This window comes from Somniosus microcephalus, chromosome 1 (assembly GCF_052327205.1).
Source record: "Somniosus microcephalus isolate GS21.2 chromosome 1, FLI_Smic_1.0, whole genome shotgun sequence".
NCBI classification, from domain to species: Eukaryota; Metazoa; Chordata; class Chondrichthyes; order Squaliformes; family Somniosidae; genus Somniosus; species Somniosus microcephalus.
Window position 1 is genome coordinate 186,919,277 of NC_140987.1, and position 16,093 is coordinate 186,935,369.

At 44.6% G+C, this 16,093-nt stretch overlaps 1 protein-coding gene across 29 annotated transcripts in view; it reads right to left on the bottom strand.

Moving 5' to 3' along the window:
* Positions 1-16,093, bottom strand: part of cast (calpastatin) — a 337,875-nt gene that overhangs the window by 91,921 nt on the left and 229,861 nt on the right. For 25 of the 29 annotated variants that reach the window (XM_085988382.1, XM_085988220.1, XM_085988200.1 and 22 more), the window contains 5 exons: positions 15,768-15,863; positions 14,825-14,890; positions 13,754-13,879; positions 6,488-6,544; positions 5,795-5,884 (listed from right to left, as the gene is read on the bottom strand). In XM_085988382.1, coding sequence (XP_085844508.1) covers positions 5,795-5,884; positions 6,488-6,544; positions 13,754-13,879; positions 14,825-14,890; positions 15,768-15,863 — 435 coding nt within the window. The remainder of the gene's footprint in view (positions 1-5,794; positions 5,885-6,487; positions 6,545-13,753; positions 13,880-14,824; positions 14,891-15,767; positions 15,864-16,093) is intronic. The other 4 variants (XM_085988230.1, XM_085988146.1, XM_085988166.1 and 1 more) reach the window with 4 other exon arrangements.

Below are 16,093 nucleotides of genomic sequence, written 5' to 3' on the forward strand. Positions count from 1 at the left end.
GCACTGAAGGTCATGAAATCTTTTCCTGCACTGTATCCAGGTTCTGCGGGTGACTCCCAAGGAGTTGACCTCCTCAGCCACCTGCATCCACACTGCCTTGGTCTGAGTGGGAGGCCTCTTCCTCCCTGATGAAGGGAACAGGACCTCCCTGTTGGCCCTAGCCCCATCCACTAATGCCTGCAGTGCTGCCTCGTCAAAGCGAGGAGCTGATCTTGCCTTCCCACTTGTCATTTTAGCTGTAGCTCCCTAACACTGCACAGGCAAGAAGCTTGGCAGTCTGCAGAAGAAGTAAGGCTTGCTGTGGACTTTAAATGCAGCAGCAATGATGACGTCATTGTTAAGTCTGTGTGTTCCAGTTGTATTAAGATTAATTACTGACACAGACTACAAGAATAAAGTTCAACAGGTCTTTACTAGTTGGAGGTCAGGACTATACTAAATACAATATCACTACACAGTACTTATATACCGGTGGTCACCACCGGTATTACGTATACAGCAGCCAGAGAAAGTAGTACATCTCTTAAGGTGGAACAGGCTTAAGTTCTCTTAAGGTAGAACAGGTTACATACACCACAATCCTCCCTTTTTAGCTTAACAGTCATATCCCCATTTAACATAACATAATAACATATATACATATATAACTTCAGGTATAAACAGTTCAAAGGTTCAGTCTCTCAGGAGGCCTTCTGATTCGGTTTGGATAACGCCTTTCAGTGGTCTCTGATTCTTGTTGCTGAGGTGACTCTTCTTGTTGGTTTCCTATGTATTGGACGTCATCATCAGGTACAGTCCCTGCCGAGGTAGATGCTTCAGGTTCATTAACGTCTTCCACAGTTGTCTCTGTCGCAACCATGGGTTCGACCCTTGCTCTTGATTCTACCAGTTGATCCGCATGACGCCTTATCACATTGTTACCAATATCTACTGTGTACATCAGAGGTCCTTGTCTGGCCCGAATTGTTCCGGACTGCCATTTTTCGTTTCCATAGCCCCTTGCCAACACTGGTTGTCCTACGTCGAAACTTCGAGTGGACTTGTTATTAATATGCTGGAACTGTTCGTTTTCCACTTCCCTCCGCACATTTGGTTTTAACAAGTCCAACCTGGACCGCAACCTCCTGTTATAAAACATCATGGCAGGACTTTGGTTAGTCACTGCATGAGCGGCGTTTCGATATGCCATTAGGAAATTGTCCACCTTGTGTTGTAACGGAATCTGATCATCGTTCATGGCCTTTATTGCCTTTTTGAATGTTTGGACAAATCTCTCGGCCAACCCGTTTGTCGCCGGATGATATGGGGCAGAGGTATAATGTTTCACCCCATTCTTCTTTAAGAATTTTTGGAATTCTTCCGACACGAACTGTGGTCCGTTGTCCGAACATATCTGTTCTGGCAATCCGTTCCTTGCGAATATTGTTCTTAACACCGCAATTGTCTTTTCTGAAGTAGTGGTATTCATCTTGATCACTTCTGGCCATTTGGAATGTGCGTCCACCGCAATTAGGAACATGGAGTCCATGAATGGACCAACAAAGTCAATATGTATGCGTTGCCATGGGGCTGAAGGCCATTCCCATGGGTGTAGCGGTACGATCAGAGGTGCATTTTGCACTTTTTGGCACCCAGCGCAGCTTTTTGTCAACTCCTCTATCTGTTGGTCAATGCCCGGCCACCATACATAAGCCCTAGCAAGACTTTTCATCTTAACTCCCCCCAGATGACCTTCATGCAGTTCCTTTAGAACTCTTTCCCGTAACTTGGGAGGAATAATCACTCTTGTCCCGTACATCAAAGTACCATGGCAGACGGACAGCGGGTCTCGCCTTGCCGAGAATGCCGGTAACAGAGGATCACCATGTGTTGGCCATCCTTTCACTGTCACCTCGTAAACTCGGGACAGTGTCGGGTCGTTCCTGGTTTCTCTTTCAATACTTGCATTGGTGACTGGTAAACACTCGATGATGGTCGAATGAAATAACTCAACAGGGTCAACTTTCGTCGTTTCTTCTGCTTCAGGTAGTGGCAGGCGCGACAGCCCATCAGCATTGCCATGCTGCTTTGTACCTTTGAATTCTATTTGATATTGATGTGCCCCTAGGAAAAGGGACCATCTCTGGAGTCGCTGTGCTGTCATCACCGAAACACCCTTCTTAGGGTTAAAAATGGATACCAACGGCTGATGGTCTGTCAGAAGTGTGAATTTTTGGCCCTGCAGGTAATGATTAAACTTCTTCACTCCCCATACAAGGCTGAGAGCCTCCCTATCGATCTGCGCACAGTTGCGCTCAGCGGAGGTCAATGATCTGGATGCAAACGCAACTGGCCTTTCCGTGCCATTTGGCAACTTGTGTGAGAGTACTGCCCCAATACCATATGGAGAAGCATCACAAGCCAACCGAATAGGCAGTGTCGGGTTGAAGTGAGCCAACACTTCCTCTGAGGTGATCAATTCTTTGCTTTTGCGAAATGCCTTCTTACAGTTTTCGCTCCATTCCCATGGTACCCCCTTCTGTAAAAGAGCGTTCAGCGGGTGCAGTACCGTGGATAGATTTGGTAGAAACTAATGGTAATAGTTAATCAAGCCCAGAAACGACCTCAACTGAGAGACATTATCCGGAGCAGGAGCCTTTACAACTGCCTCTATCTTGTCAGGAGACTTATGAAGCCCCTCCCGGTCAATGACATGACCACAGTACGAGATCCGCTTCTGAAAGAACTCACATTTCTGCCGATTAACTCTAAGTCCATACTCTTTCAGTCTGTTGAGCACCAGTTCCAAGTTTGCGAGGTGTTCTTCATCACCATCACCTGTAATCAGAATATCGTCCAGGTAACATTGTGTGCCTGGAACTCCCTGTAATACCTGCTCCATGGCCCTCTGCCAAATTGCCGGAGCCGATGCCACTCCAAAAACCAGCCTATTATACCGGTACAAACCTCTATGCGTGTTGATCGTGAGGTACTGGCGTGACTCTTCTTCAACCTCCATCTGCAAGTACGCCTGCGCCAGGTCTATCTTGGTGAAGTGTTTCCCGCCAGACAACGAAGCAAAAATATCCTCAATCCACGGAAGCGGATACTGCACCGTGTGAAGCACCGGATTAACGGTGATCTTGAAATCTCCACAGATGCAAACCTTCCCTGGTTCTCCTGGCTTGTTGCTCGAAGGACGTTTCATAACGGGAACAATGGGCGTAGCCCACTCACTCCAATCTACCTTAGACAGTACACCTGAACGTTCTAGCGCTTCCAGTTCCGCTTCTACAGTAGGTCGTATTGCATAGGGTACCGGTCTGGCTTTGAAAAATTTTGGTTGTGCATGTTCATCAATCTTGATGTTTGCCGTAATTCCTTTCAGTGTTCCCAGTCCTTGCTGGAACACCTCTTTAGCATCATCCAATATTTTGGACAATCGTTTAGGTTTGACATCTGTTTCCCCGGAATCTACCGTTAGTGCTTTTAAGGAGTGCCAGTCCATATTCATTTTCCTAATCCACTCCCGTCCCAGTAGTGGTGGACCTCCTTCAGGTAGCACATATAAGTCCATTACTTGGCTTTCTTCGCCCTTGTGGACCACTTTTACCTCTATCTTTCCGATGGGGTACACTCTTTGCCCCGTGTATGTTTTCAATATAATCTCCGTATCCCGTAGGGGAATATGTTGGAATAACCTTTTGTAATCTTTCTTATTCATGACCGTCAATGCCGATCCAGTGTCCAATTCCATCTTTACTTGGACTCCTGCTATCTGAAGAGTGACCCAAATTGTCTGGAGATCTGCATCCTTACCAACGTTGTGTACTCTTAAGCTACCCAGTTCATTACTGCTAGCGTCTGAATCTGACTTCTGTTTGTTCGAACTGGTCTTTGTCACCTTGTGCACCTTTATGTATTTTCCTTCCGGTGACTTTTTGTTGCTGGTCTTCTTTCCTGACCGGCATACTTTAGCTATGTGGCCAAGCCTGCCACACGTTCTGCATTCTTGGTTTTTAAACCAACACTGGTTCTGATCGTGTGTTGTCTTTCCACAACGATAACATTTTACAGTACTCAAACCCAATTTATTTGTACTGAGTTCCGGTGACCATAGCTGCATTACTGCCGTGCCTCTCGCTGCGGCTTCGTGTGCTGCTGCCATAGTGACCGCTTTCTCAAGCGTCAGCTCATTCTCCTCGAGCAGTCGCTTTTGTGTATCTTCTTTTAATAATCCACACACAAATTTATCTCTTAGCGCTTCTGTCAGTCCCGTTCCAAACTGACAGTATTTTGCTAGCTTACGCAATTCCATTAAATATTCAGCATTGCTTTCATCCTTCAGCTGCCTTCTGCTGTAAAATTTAAATCGTTCCGCTAGCATCAGCGGCGTGGGGTTTAGATGATTTTTCAGGACAGTAACAATCTCCTCGAACGTCTTATCCGCCGGTTCATCTGGTGATAAAAGGTGTTTCAATTGCCCGTATGTCTTTGCACCCATTAAGTTCAATAAAGTTAGTGCTTTCTCTGCATCTGGGATTTTATTTGCTTTACAATAATTTTGTATGCGTTCTACATACATGGCCCAATCCTCGATGTCGTTATCAAAGGTATCAATGTTCCCATGTTTAGGCATTGTTGCAATTTATTTTATCCCAAGATGGCGGCTTCCCGCTCTTGTCTTCGTCCTCCGCCTACAAAATGGCGGTTTTCCCGCGCTTGGCGGTCTTCACCCACTGGCTGCAATGGCGTTTGGCGTGCCGCTGCTGCTCCCCTTTCCCAGTGGTTAGTAACTCCCCCGACGCTGTCACCGCTTCACCGTGGCTCCCTCGGGCATTCGCGCTTCCCCGATGTCGCGCCTCGCAGCCCTTCTTGCAGCCCGGTTATTAGCACTGGCTGCGTTCGCCTTCACCGCGGCTCTCGCGCCTTCAGTCGCCCCAGACGCTGCGCCTTTTTGGCCCGAAAGCGGCCCGGCCCTTATCACCAGCCGCGATCGATGTCCCCGCGCTGCGCCTTTCGGCCCGAATGCGGCCCGGCCCTTATCTCCGGTCACGATCGATCTCACCGCCCTTATTCCTCCGTCTTCCTCCCCCCGTCTGTACAGCCAACGCGGCCGACTTTCTGCTCGTGTCGCTGACCGGCTTACCCACAACCGAGGTAGAAAGAAGATAGCTGACTGCCGCTGATGGAGGCTTCGAGTTCAGGATGTCTTCTGCACTCCGGGTTCTCGATGCCTGCCGCGCGACGTGTCTTCCAGCAGGGTGATGAGGGTGGATGCCTCTCTTCGACGCCCGTTCTGTGGACGAAGCCGACGTGGATATAAACTGCCGCAGGGTAAGAATCGGACTCGTCGCCACTGTTAAGTCTGTGTGTTCCAGTTGTATTAAGATTAATTACTGACACAGACTACAAGAATAAAGTTCAACAGGTCTTTACTAGTTGGAGGTCAGGACTATACTAAATACAATATCACTACACAGTACTTATATACCGGTGGTCACCACCGGTATTACGTATACAGCAGCCAGAGAAAGTAGTACATCTCTTAAGGTGGAACAGGCTTAAGTTCTCTTAAGGTGGAACAGGTTACATACACCACAGTCATCAGAGCAGACTTTCAGTCATGAAAAACCCATTTGCAAAGGCTTCCCAAACGTTGGAAATCAATTGGCCAATTAAGTTAAAATTGCATCAATCTCCCACAACCATTTAGATTCGTGTGGGAAATACGAAAGTCGGATAACACGACACCAGCCCGCACCTGAGTTAAAATCCAGCCCTAAAAGTATTAGGAGACAATTTTTCTTTGTACCTGCACTGCAGGACCAGTGTATTTAGGAGCTGAATTGTCTGGTGCTTCTGATGGGAGCATTTCTGAAAGCAGGTCAAAGGCATCTTTACCCTTTAAAAATAAAAGACATTTTTTCAATTTGTGACAAACCTCATCTGAAACATTCTGACAGCAGTGAAACATGTTACTGAAAACAACCCAGGCAACTGCTGCTTACACTTAAGCGGTAATTTCCCGACTTCCTCCTCCTGGAGGGCAGCCTCGACACTGGGACTGTGAAGTGGGATAATTATGACTGTAGTTTCTACAATCACTGATTGGTGAATTTTAAATCTGTTTTTGTGAATTAGTTTGTTTTTCACACATGTGGGGAAGCACGGTACAGGCAAAGATCAGACAGATGTGATGATGTTTGGAATAAAAGACTGGAAGCATTGTTTAGAGTTTGGTCTGCTTCTGGAAGGGTGTGATGGGTTATTCTTGCAGCCTGGATTTGGCTAAAGTATGAGATGATTTTGCTGAATTGAAGGATGAATTTTGGGAATATGGGAAACACAGGTTGGGGTAATAGAGTTCAGAACTGCTCTGTTTTGATATCTGAAAGGCATTTGATGAATGATCTGCGAAGGTGTCCTAAATCGGTTTGTTTGTGCAGTTCCTTTGCTGTCATTGGCAGTTGCCATGTATTTCACATTTTACTCTTTTTTCACTTACCTTAGCATCACTTTGACTTGAAGAAACTGAGGCAGCTGTCGAAGCTTTCACAGATACCTTCGTAAGACAGAAATGATCAGTTCAATTATTATTTCAGTTTCACTTGTTCATCCTTGGCTACACAAAGGTTTCCAGAACAATTTCTACCACATTTACTGTAAGATCTTAAATGTGATATTATATCAGTTGTAAACTTAAATTAAATTTGAGATCCAGCACACAAGCAATATCCTTCAGAACTCTGTTAAATGGAATATGATGTCAACTATTTGACTAATCTGAAGGGAAGGGGATTTCCTGCAATCTGTAAACCACTGCAGTTTACAGCACGGACTATGAAAGTTACTAATTGCTTTGATTGTTTTTACACTACATTATTGATATTATTAATCTGGACAGCAATTTTTATTATTCTACAAGCACATTGTGGTGGAGTTTTCTGTTGCAATTATAGTACAACTTAAAGTCAGAATATTTTTCAACTCCCCTTACACTGAATACTTGCTTTTAGATAGTTTGCTGACCTGATTTGAAAAAAGTGCAAACCCCACAATTGCCTCAGATTTTGATGTTGGCTTCACCATTTGGACAGAACAAACTCAAGCTCTTATTTTTAAAGGAAACACACTTGTGACAGTGGTAAAGGAATTAGCTAACATTCCTTGTATTCTGGCAGGTCTGAAAGTCGCAGTTTGATATTTTAAATTCCCATTCCGCTTCTAGTCCCAATCTTGTTCCCAACTCACTGCCTCAACACTTTACTTCATGCCTCAGCTGCAAATATGGCTTCAGTAAATTCAAGTGAAGGGCTGTGAATCTCTCCTTCACTTATTTTGCTTCGTATTGCAGTAGGAGCATCATTATCCCATTCTGATGCGGGTAAGACGACAGTCATTTCACACAACTTGAGATTAGAATGAGTGCTAAATGTCTTCGCAAGTACAATCTTATTACATCCAATCTGGTGTCATTGGGACCAAAGATGCCACTGCACCTGATCACCTAAAGTAGGGAAAGCTTGAAAACATCTGAAACATAAATACGTGATTAAGGCATATTTTTCATATGTATTTGGATATGCCGTGTCCTGACCGCGAATGAAAATTTCCACTTTGCCTTATAAGGGACGGAGCAGTTGGCCACTCCCAAAAATGCGAGTTATGTCAGCTGGAGTAAGGCTGGAGCAAGGGGAGTGCCTATGCTGTTTGTTCACAGTTCCCTGGCACATATATGGCATGCTTTAAGACTGCCAACTGGAGGCATTCTGGCCTGCAGAAGGACAGGAACGGGCACCATTGGGGGAAAACAATACAGGGTAGAGAAGTGGACAGGATCTCCAAAGAGGTGGAAAGAGCATTATCAATTTTATCTATTGTTCCCCCATTATTTGGGGTGAAGGCAGCTGGCAGACAACAGTTTACAGCAGCACGGGGGAGGTGGGTGCCTGAGATCCAGCTGTACTGCTGCAGGTGATCGCTGGTCCAATGCTAATCAAGCTAACTCCCTATAATCTCCGCCAGGGTCAGAACTGCAAGGTGGCCCCATGGGTGCAATCTCTGTTTAACTGCCGGGTTTGTACCAAGCAAAGTGAGAGGAACAGTAAGCGTGTCGTCATTTGACCCCTGCTGTGCCCCTCTCCGATGAACTAACAGTGCTGGTAGTATAAATCTAGGGGGAGGCAGCTCCCAATTAATTTCTGGCCTCAGAGATATCTAAGAGAAGAAAATAGGGTGAAATCGGCCTGAGGAAATATGTGTCCTGATTGGAGGGTAAAAAAAAGCCACAGAAAAAAAGCATAATTTACAAAATATATTTTGCTGCTTCTACTAAAAAATGTAACATTTGCATATTGATTTATCATTGGCCCACAGGCATCTGTAAGGAATACCTATTATATTCACATGTGATCACATGCTGAGTTGTCATTGGCCTGCAGGCATCTGTAAGGACTGCTATTTGTTTAGAAGGCCCAGGGGGTCCTGTCTCCATCTTGTCCACACGGTGCTATATGAAAGTTTACAGACCTGATGCTTCATTAAGAGAGTTTAAATTGTAATACTCCGTTGTCCTGCAATTTATTATTTTTTACAAAGTGTGCAAAACAAGACATGGTGTCAGAACAGGGATTTGAAATGGACATCGTTGGAGCTCCCTTACCTCGAATGAATTGGGAATCTTTGAACTTACATAGAGAATGGTGCAAGTTCAAGCAACACGTGGAATTAATGTTCTCGGGTTCGTTGAAAAGAAAAGGAGGAAGAAAGATGCAGCTATCTACTCCTGTGGATCGGAGAAAAAGGGAGAGACATTTTTAACACATGGTCTCTCACCGCGGATGAAGCAAAGTTACTGAAAAGTTATTTTGACCGTTTTGAAGCATATGTGATGCCCAAGACAAATACGATATTCGCTAGGTACAAGTTTCAGGAGAAAGTACAAGGAGCTAGTGAGTCGTTTGAACAGTTCGTGACTGAGTTAAAACTACTGGTAAAAGACTGTGTTTATGCAGATAAAGATGAGATGGTCAGAGACCGCATCGTGTTTGGAATACATTCAGCTAAAGTGAGAGAGAAACATAGCTAGATCGCACGAGATAGCCCAAGCACAGTTGAAAACCATAACCAGCGCCACGAACAGCTCATGTGAACAGACAGTGCAAGCAGTTAATAGACACACACCAAAGAACACTGCCCAGAGAGCGTGTTTCAGAACAGAAAGAACAGCGAGAGTTCTATAAATGGGCGACACAGACATAAAACGCTTCAAAAACTGTGGATATTGTGGAAACAACTGGCATGGAGAAAAGGAGCACTGCCCTGCCAAAGGAAGGCAATGTACTAAATGTGGTAAACGGAACCACTTTGCTAAAGTTTGCAAGACTGTTTTTGGAAAAGCAGTACACACAGTGAGTGACAGCCAAATGCCAGATAGAGAGCCAAATGCAGAGGAACTGTTTATTGATTCGGTGTCACAGAAAAAACAGATTTCAGAGACTGAGCAAGCCTATGCCGATATTGAGATAGGAAAACAGGGCACAGAGCTTAAGTTTAAACTAGACACTGGATCTCAGGTTAATGTAATTCCTCTGAGTGAGTATCACAGCTTGAAGGATGAGTGTGAGCTACAGCCCACCTTACGCAGACTGACTGGCTATTGGGGTGAGCAGCTCAATGTAAAAGGCACATGCGTGATGAAATGCAAGTACAAAGAAAGCGACATGATACTGGACTTTTACATTGACACTCAAGCACCTCCAGTGCTAGGTCTAAAGGCATGTTTAGACATGGACCTCGTCAAGCTAGTGCTATCATTGACAGCACCAGTTGAGAAGCAGACAGTCATGGAGGAGTTTGCTGACGTTTTCAAAGGAATCGGACTATTCCCAGGTGAATACACTATTCACCTTGACCCAGCAGCAACCCCTGTGGTTTGCCCACCGAGAAGGATACCCCTTGCTCTACGTAGTCGCCTGAAGGAGGCGCTGCAGAGCATGGAGAATACAGGAATCATCATCCGGGAAACAGAACCGACAGAGCGGGTCAACGTGTTAGTAGTGGTTGAGAAACCACGTACAGGCAAGCTCAGAGTCTGTCTCGACCCCAGAGATTTGAACAAGGCTATCAAACGCCCTCACTACTCTCTACCAATGCTAGATGACATCACACCCAAGCTAGTGGGAGCACGTTACTTCAGTGTAATGGATGCACGATCAGGATACTGGACTAGCAAGCTCACGGAAGAGTCATCTAAGCTAACAACGTTCAACACACCATTTGGACGCTACCGATTTCTGCGTTTACCATTTGGTCTTATCTCAGCTCAGGATGAATTCCAGCGGAAGATCGACAAAACCTATGAAGGCCTCGACGGAGTAGTCGCAATCGTAGACGACATCCTCATCTATGGCAGGAATAGAGAGGAACATGACAGGAAGCTCCGTGCGATGCTACAAAGATCACGGGAGAACGGTATCCGGCTCAACCCCGAGAAAAGCATAATCGGATCCACCGAGATCAGTTATTTCGGGCATCGCCTCTCAACTGATGGCATTATCACAGAATCACAGAAACCCCACAGTGCAGATAGAGGCCATTTCGGCCCATCGAGCCTGCACCGACACATATCCCACCCGATCCCCGTAACCCCTACACCAACACAAATCCCACTCTATCCCCGTAACCCCACGTATTTAATCCCCCTAACACTAAGGGTCAATTTATCATAGCCAATCAACCTAACCCGCACATCTTTGGACTGTGGGAGGAAACCGGAGCACCCGGAGGAAACCCACGCAAACACGGGGAGAATGTGCAAACTCCACACAGACAGTCACCCGAGGCCAGATTCGAACCCGGGTCCCTGGCGCTGTGAGGTAACAGTGCTAACCACTATGCCACCGTGCCGGATCCAGAGAAAATCTCCGCCATCAAGAAGATGGAGCCGCCGAAGAACCGCGCAGAGCTAGAGACAGTACTAGGCATGGTTAACTACTTAGTCAAGTTTGCCCAGAGCCTCTCCGAAATCAATGCACCCATGCATCAGTTGCTCAAACAATCCAATGAGTTCCTGTGGGACAAGCAACATGACACAGCATTTCAGAAAATGATAGACCTAATCACCAGAGAACCAGGACTAGGTCTTGTCTACTTCGACCCCAACAAAGAGCTCAGACTACAAGTGGACGTGTCAAAGTACAAACTAGGCGCAGTATTACTGCAAGAAGGAAAGCCCATCAACTACGCTTCCAGATCTCTCACAGACAGTGAAATCAACTATGCTCAAATCGAGAAAGAGCTATATGCAATTCTGTTCGGATGTACGCGTTTCCACCAGTACGTCTATGGCCGACAAGTCATTGTAGAATCCGACCACAAGCCCCTCGAGTCAATAATGAGGAAACCACTAACCGCAGCCCCACCAAGGCTACAGAGAATGATCCTTCAGCTACAGAAGTATGACTTCACAATCATTCACCGTCGAGGCAAAGACATTCCTGTCACAGCCACGCTCTCCAGGAAGTCTCTTAGCTACCAGGACAGCAGCCTCAGTGAAGGCATGGATGTGCAGGTGCACATGGTGTACAACAGCTTACCTGTGAGCGACTCAAAACTGAAGGAGATCCGAACAGGAACAGAGAAAGATGCACAACTCACACTGCTGAGCAAAGTCATACATGAAGGATGGCCTGAGGAAAGGAGGAAATGCCCTCAGAGCATATCTGAATTCTGGAACCACAGAGACGAACTGTCACAAATCAACGGAATCGTCTTCAAAGGGGAGAAAATCATCATTCCTACCAGTCTCAGAGAAGAGATGTTGACAAAAATTCATGCTGGACATATGGGCATGGAAAAATGCAAACAAAGAGCATGTGACATTATGTTTTGGCCCGGAATGTGCAAACACATTGAGGACATTGTCGGAAAATGTTCCATTTGTCTAGAACGCCGCCCATCAAATGTCAAAGAGCCCATGATACCTCACCGTATCCCAGACAGGCCCTGGCATTTCGTGGCAACGGATCTGTTCACATGGAACAACGAGGACTACATAGTGATTATTGATTACTACAGCAGATCTTTTGAATAGGACAAGCTTCACAGCACCACATCTGTAGCTGTGATCCACAAGCTAATGCACCCTTTGCCAGGCATGGCATTGTAGAGACTTTAGTCTCAGACAATGGCCCCCAATACAAATCAAAAGAGTTCGAGTCATTTGCCAAAACATGGGATTTCACACATGTCACAACAAGCCCACATTACCCTCAAATTAATGGCCTTGCTGAAAAAACTGTCCAGATTGCAAAAACGCTGATGGACAAAGCCAAAGCGGACAAAAGAGATCCCTACATCAGTCTCCTTGAGTACCGCAACACCCCGGTTGACAACTTCAAGTCACCAGCACAGCTGTTGATGAGCCGCAGACTTCGCTCAATCCTTCCAAGCACCAACCAGCAGCTGCAGCCAGAGGTCATCAGCTGCAAGCAAGTGCATGCAAAACGTGTACAGAGACAGCAACACCAAAAGAGATACTATGACAGGTCAGCTAGACTACTGCCGCTGCTGCACAATGGAGAATCCGTCAGAATCCAGGAGCATGATTACTGGAAGCCAGCAGTCATCTTCCAGCCAACTGACACTGAGCGATCGTATCATGTCCGCACCCCAGAAGGACAGGTGTACCGCCGCAATCGCAGGCACCTCCTGAACACCAAGGAACAACACCGTCATTCCGACGAGAGGATCAGTTCAACAGAGTGTGATGAACAGAGCAATACACAAAACACATCATACTTACCTGAACCTAAACCTGAACCTGATTTATTGACCGATTCAGGAGCATGCTCAGTTCCATACCACACAAGGCCAGGACGAGAGGTCAAGCCTAGAGTTATCCTTGACTTGTGAACTGTCAAAGGGTGTAGGCGGATCGCTGCCCTAAAAAAAACTGTACATCGTTATTGAAATGTTGAGATGTTTTCAGTGCTAGTTAAATGTTGAGTTTACTTATATGTTGATGCTACTGAGAACATTATGTAGAAGAAAGGTTCAAAAGTAATGCATAACATTTTACTTTTAAAAGAAAGGGGATGTAACATTTGCATATTGATTTATCATTGGCCCGCAGGCATCTGTAAGGAATACCTATAATATTCACATGTGATCACATGCTGAGTTGTCATTGGCCTGCAGGCATCTGTAAGGACTGCTATTTGTTTAGAAGACCCAGGGGGTCCTGTCTCCATCTTGTCCACACGGTGCTATATGAAAGTTTACAGACCTGATGCTTCATTAAAAGAGTTTAAATTGTAATACTCCGTTGTCCTGCAATTTATTATTTTTGTACAAAGTGTGCAAAAAAGGACAAAAAAATTGCATCTTTCTAACTAAATGATTGAGGGTGGCATTGTAGAGTCGTTGGGTAGATTTTGACTTTGTGCGATACTGTAAAACGGGTGGTTGTGAATTAGCAGCCTGTTTAACACCTCTCCCGGTATTTATTTCCATTGAAGTCTAAGGAAATAAAAAATTGTGAAAGATGTAAAGCGGGCTGCCGATTCACTACCACCCGTTTTACACTATCAAACACAGTTTCAAAATCTACCCTTTTTCTTTCCTTATTATTCTCTGTAAACCACGTGCTCTGATTGGTCATGTGATTATCTCTAACCAATCAGATTGCAAAACCAGAAACAGGAAGTGGCCTAAGAATTCCCAACCCTCTCCACCTTCAGTCTCTAACAGTTTAAGATAGGAGCCATACCTCTTCCTGCATAGAGGGCGGTAGTGCAGCACGAGAAGTTTCAACTGAGCATTTTGAAATTTGAGCTGGAGAGCTGCTGACAAAGTCTGCTGACAGAGTATCCAGGATGTCACCTTCTGTCGTACTCTGCGATAACAATACGATTAATGTAGTTAAACCATCTCAAATATATTTCAAGATCACATATACAAAGGCCTCAAATGTTCAATATTGAAGCACTAATTCAGAAGCAGCTACATTAGTAGCAATGGCCTTTAACTGCACAATTTTCCTTTTCTCCCTTTAGGTTCTCACATGTCATGTTATCCAATGGAAAGGATGGGGAGGTGACGTCTGTCAATCCCACTTCTGGAACATGCTAGAGAGAGTGGTGGATAATCTCACACAGTTCCGTCCTTCTGATGGGTTTAGTTAGACCTGTACTTTACATTTCCATAAAACATCGCCGCTGACATTGGAAATCACAGAGAACCAATGTGCAATTAAAGAATAATAGTCAGGACCTCAGTACATCTGTACGAAAGAGAAATAATGAGATGCCATTTTGTCTAAATGGAGCTGAGTTTAACCATTAAATTTACAAATTCTGGAAAGTGGAACTTGTGCAAAACTATATTAACCCTGCGATGTTTTCAAATATTTTTTTCATTCTGATAGTTAAAGAAACACAAAGAAAATGCTCTGAGGGTAGGAGAAGGGATGGGAATGAGTTTTTGATGAGCCAAATTTCCTTTTCTCAGCTCTGACATTCCTTATGTTGCAAGTACTTTTATGTTTCTCTTATCCTGCTGCCCAACAATAAGTAGGAAGCCACACACACTCACCATTTTTTGTTTCTTCCTAACCTTAGAATGGTGTGAGTGTGGGGTCCTCCAATCTTGGACAATAACTGGATTATCACTGCTGATCCTAACCCTGGCACTAAGTGAAGAGGTTTCCTTTAACAAACTTCCATCACTGCCTTGAATGTAATAAGGGCATAAATGTCATTGATTTATGGAATGGTGACCTGAAGAGTTTGACTGCAGAGAACCAAATGCTCCTTCAAGAACAAAAATATTTGAGTTTTACCTTCTCTGTTACCTTTGGTTTTGCTCCTGGAACAGTGGATGAAGAGGCCAGTTTACCTTTACCCTGCTGCAAGAAACAAACTTCATCAGAGTTTTCTTCGAGGCTTCAGCATTATTTAGAATTGAAAGCAGCTGGTAAAGCAGCAAGGTAGAAAGAAAAACTTTCATTTATATAGCGCCTTTCACACCCACCGGACGTCCCAAAGCGCTTTACAGCCAATGAAGGACTTTTTGGAAGTGTAGTCACTGTTGTAATGTAGGAAACTCAGCAGCCAATTTGTGCACAGCAAGCTCCCACAAACAGCAATGTGATAATGACCAGATAATCTTTTTGTTTTAGTGATGTTGATTTAGGGATAAACATTGGCCAGGACACTGGGGATAAGAAATAGTGCCATGGGATCTTTTACGTCCACCTGAGAGAGCAGATGGGGCCTCGGTTTAACGTCTCATCCAACAGACGGCATCTCTGACAGTGCAGCACTCCCTCATACTGCACTGGAGAGTCAGCCTAGATTTTTGTGCTCAAGTCCCTGGAGTGCGACTTGAACCCACAACCTTCTGATATAAATATGGCAAAATACTTCAGCATTCTAATGCGCGTTGGCACATGACATCTGTGTGAACCTCAGTTGATCAATTAAGTTGAACTGCAAAGACATTTAGTTATTATGTAACAGGATTAATCAATGGAGGGTATTGGTGTGCACTGATTTCAGTTTTAATTATTCAGCAATTTCTATCTTGTAATTCTCTGTCAGATTCATTATGACCTATGATATCAGCATCATTTCTACTATTGCAACAACATTATCTAAGTGTTTGTTTTTTACATTAGACAGTTGTAGAATTTTTTCTCGATGTTCTATACATGGATACATTTTGAAAAAACAAAATTATTGAAACAATTATTGGCTTGTCTCAAAGTGATTGTTGGAACGAACCTTAGGATCAGGTTGCTCTTTAAATCTGTATTCAGGTGGGATAGATCCTTCAGTTTCTCCCACTCGTTCAGCTTTCTTCTTGGTAGCATCTGATTCCTGAAAATATGAGAAATATAATTATTCAGAACCAAAATTCACAAATATTAAGATTGAATGTCCATATTCTGTGCTTCAGTAAAATGATAATTTGAGTTAAGTGAATCAACTCAACATTTATCAAATGATTCAAGGCACTGAAAAAGCTGCCTGTAAAAGCCTATAGCCGCTTCAGGTGAGTGAGCAGCAGCCTGGTGCTCCTGGTGCCCATCCTTCTGTTCCTGGTTCTG